General features: G+C 61.7%; 1 protein-coding gene across 1 annotated transcript; it reads left to right on the forward strand.

Moving 5' to 3' along the window:
• Positions 1–1,854: 1,854 nt before the first annotated feature.
• Positions 1,855–2,761, forward strand: MNEG_1026 (hypothetical protein; the record flags this gene model as incomplete). The annotated part of the gene is made up of 3 exons (XM_014050499.1): positions 1,855–1,889; positions 2,127–2,511; positions 2,669–2,761. 3 exons carry the CDS (start codon positions 1,855–1,857, stop codon positions 2,759–2,761), a joined length of 513 nt encoding a protein of 170 aa, XP_013905953.1.
• Between the last annotated feature and the right edge of the window lie 1,184 nt (positions 2,762–3,945).

Genomic DNA, 3,945 nt, shown 5'->3' on the forward strand with positions numbered 1-3,945 from the left:
GCCGGGAGGGGGCACGGCAGCAGCTGGGCGCAACCGCCCCTCTTTGCATCCGCTGACGCGGCGCGCGCCGCCACGCATGCGAGGGCAACCGTGTGTGCCCCCACAAATGGTGGGCCGCCTCCACCATCAAGCATACACGCATGCGCCGTCCAGGGCCGAAAAGCAAGCAGCGCAGCTCGCCTGCATGCGTCCTGAGGCTCTTGCTGCGTCGCGTCAGCCATACCCGCAAAACTCCGGATCCGTCCTCAAACAGGGGCACCAGGCAGCCGGCGTGCTTGTTCGAGACGGGCGCGTGCTGCTGCACGCGGGCCGCCTCCTCGAGCCTCGACGCGGCCGCGGGCAGCGATGCGTCAGCGGCGCGCGACGAGGCTCGAGTTTGCACCATTGGGCGACCTGCGCGGGGCAGGGCTGCCTGCAGTAGGCGCCGTGCCATACACCTGCAGAAGAACAGCTGCCGCTGGATGGAGTGTGCGAACTGAAGGATTGTCTGGAGGTGCTTTCTGATCGCCGCGTGCATCTCCCGCGCCCAGCACAGCGCGTGAAGTGGATGATCGAAGACCACACACGGAGTAGCTCGCTTTTATATGCGCGCCGTATTCCGCCAAGCCGTGGGCAGCTACTGCTTCTACAGGGCGCGTACTGTCATATAGGTGATGGTTCGGCTTTTTGTTCATGTCCAGGCGATGTTGCAAGCACTTTCTACTCCTAGCTTAGCCGTCCACACCTGCATGCAGTGACATATGCTCGTCGTGCCGCCATCCTGGACTGCCTCGCCAGTCACCAAACTCACCAGAAGGTACACGTCCACACCTTGCTTGAACAAATGCGGAATGCATTGGACGAGCCTGGATGCTCCATACCGTAAAAACCCGCTGCTCATGTACCATTGTGATAACGGGCAGTCCGAACCGTCTGTGTTGGTGGAGTAGCAAGCACAACAGCGCTGGGCTGCCCACTTGATGGACTTGTTTATTGTTCACAGACCCCTCCTACCATGTATGACACCCCAATCGTGTCTTCCTACATGTCCATACACAGCCATGCAACCGACCGCACCAACCAAGCGCCGACCAAATTCGCTGTGCACAGGTGATGAGGCAGGCGGATCGGTCTGCGCAAACTGCAGCGCAGAAGAAGCGACTTTGTTGGGCCACGATTCAGTCCTCATTTCGGCCAACGGCATTGGGCGATCTACCTTGGCATGCTTTTCTCGCCCGGCAGCTATCATGCTGTCAGCCTGTGCCTCTGCCACCTACAAAGGAGATATGTAGGTTCATAGTGCACTCAGGGGACATGCAAAGTACCATACAATAGGGGTAGACCTCAACCACCTTGGCGCCGCGGCCGTCACTGTCGCACAGGGGGTGAAGTGTCAGCAGTGAGCAGGAGTGAGGCAAGCAGCAGAGTGCTCGCAGCAAGAGGGGTATCCCCGCCCGAGCCCGTTCCTCTGGGACTCATATCGCATATCACCTGAGCTCGATGGCGAGTCATGCACACATTGCCATGTCCTGCCATCTGCTCATCTCCTGCACCACAAAACCGCACACGCACGGCGCGGCCGGGAGCAATGAGGGGGCAGATGGCTGGACTCAATAGGCTACAATTTCTCTGTACACCACGTTTACAGCGTGCAATACTCCCAGTGTTGCGCCTGTGGGCATTCCAGCCATGCTGACGTCAGGGTACGTGCGATCGCATTCAAACGTGCTGTGAGCACCTTCTCAATGCGTTCACAATCGTTTAGCACAATTCAACAACATTGTTTTCGCACCTGATCGGCACAATTGCAACCTTCGCTGCCACAAGAACGCGCACAGCCATAGCTGCGGCCATCTCCTGCACAGACGCAGCAACATGATTTCGACAGCTTCTCCTGGATGTGAGGCCAGGTGAGGCATCGAGAGCCCGCCAGGCCACCGCGCTGGGGCCTGAGCCGTGTGCCTCGTAGGGTGTGGGCGGCCGAGCCACCCAGGGATATCGACCTGCATTTGATAGCGAGACGGCTTGTTACAATGGCAGCAGCCACCGCCACTGCCACGCGTGCCGCCGCGGCTGCCGCGCCTGCCACCCGTTGCATTGAGGTCCCCGGCCCATGTGGTGCAATATCGCTCCTCGCCTCCTTGCAGCTTGGCCGCCGCGCACATCGTGGTGTCATCCTCAACGTCGCTGCTCGCGGCCGCGCGTGGCGCCGCCGCCGCCACTGCAACCGCAGCCGTCGGCGCCGCGACGTTCCACCCCGTCCTCGCGCCACTCGGCGCCGCGGCGGCGCTGCGCGTCAACGGCGGCGCCCGCGAATCCGCGGTGCACATCACACGCACCCAGCGACGCGGTGGGCAGCGGCGGGCGACGCCGATCGCGGCGTCCAAGAAGCTGCCCCGCGCATACTCAGCGCGCGTGTCAGAGTTTGCGGCGGCTGCGGAGCACGCGCTCTCTGATTCCTGCTTTTCCGACGAGTCCGGGCCGGCTGTGCTCAGCAACCTGCGGGACTGGCGCAGCTGCAGCAGTAGCCAGGTGGGTTCGTGATTTGAAAGGTTGACTGTTGCTGCACAGTTGACTGCTGCGCTCGCAACCAACTTGGCCCCGTCATGCGTGCATGTCATACAGCTGCTGAGATTTTGTTATGGCGATCCCGAAATCGGTTCGCGCTCTGCAACAATCCTCCACACAGGGGCCACGGCAGCTGCAGCAGCAGCAACAGGTGGCGGCATCGGCGCACGAGCCTTGGTTGTTCTCCATGGCACTGCAGGCCAGCATGCTGTGAGCAGGGCGCTGAAGCGGCAGTTGTGGCCGCGCCTGCACGCCCCTTGCTATCGAGGGGTGGCGCCGGGGCCGCATCCCAACGGCCACTATTGGCTGATGAGGCACCCAAGCGGCGGAGTCGCTGGCCGTCTGCGGCGTGGGCTTTGGCCTTGTTGGTTGCCACCCTCGAGCTCTCAGGCCTGCCCTGAACATTTACAGCGGGCATGCCAGCCTTGCTTTGTCCTGTTTCCCTGCCGTGCGCAACAACAGCGTGCAGCTGCTGCTGCTGGTGGCCTGTGAGGGCGGCTCTGTCCCACGACCGCCTGCGCGGCTCGCTGTTGCCCGATGGGCTCCGGCTTAGCAATTAAAACGCGTTTCAGGCACCTCAAAGCCTCATTTTGACACAAATACCCATCGACACTGCCGCAGCTCCTCACCAGGGCTGGCGCACGCCAAGCAAGTTGGCGGGTGCATCGGCGCCGTCACAATTTTGCCGCTGTTCCATGCACGGTCCCCAACCTCTCACACGCAACACGCAGGATCGCCCGCCGTCGGCACTCAAAACGTGTGCACGGATTTTGGCTGCGCGGGCTCGGGTACCCCATGCGCCCACCGCGGCGATGCAGCCACTTGCTGCTCGCCGCGAGGCACAGGTTTCTCGACACCCGCAGCACCCCGCGGCGCGGGCGTTCCATCACAACACGAGGCAATTTTGTCCCTTCAGCCTCTGATATACGCGTGTGTTGGCCGGGGCTGTGTTTTCGGAGCAAGCGGGCTTGTTTTGAAGCAAACAATCGCACGCTGAGCTCACGTGGGTGTTTGATCAAGGAAGCGGACCGGCCTTTCACAAGGAGCGCGCCTGAACCCAGCTGAGGGCTTCTGTGCCGCTGCGCTGCGTCACAGCTGCCTTGCCAAGGACACTTGTTCTGCAGCCAGGCACTGGCCTTTTGTTGAGCTGCCAGGCACACCTGCCCCTTTGCTACCTGTGGTGTGGAGCTCAGCCCACTTTGAGATGCGTCACCAAGCAGGGGAGGCCACGAGTCTCTTCCCCTCGGCCCTGTATGAGCACTTGCCAACGTGTTGTGGCAGTCGATGTCGGCGGTTACCTCGCGATGTGTACCCTCATGATGATGCATGCGCGGGGCGCATATACGTGCGGCATCCAAGGCAACCGGCAGTGTCTTTTTTTTCTGATTGTTGCAAGCC

The sequence above is a fragment of the Monoraphidium neglectum genome, assembly GCF_000611645.1.
Source record: "Monoraphidium neglectum strain SAG 48.87 unplaced genomic scaffold scaffold00095, whole genome shotgun sequence".
Taxonomy (NCBI): Eukaryota; Viridiplantae; Chlorophyta; class Chlorophyceae; order Sphaeropleales; family Selenastraceae; genus Monoraphidium; species Monoraphidium neglectum.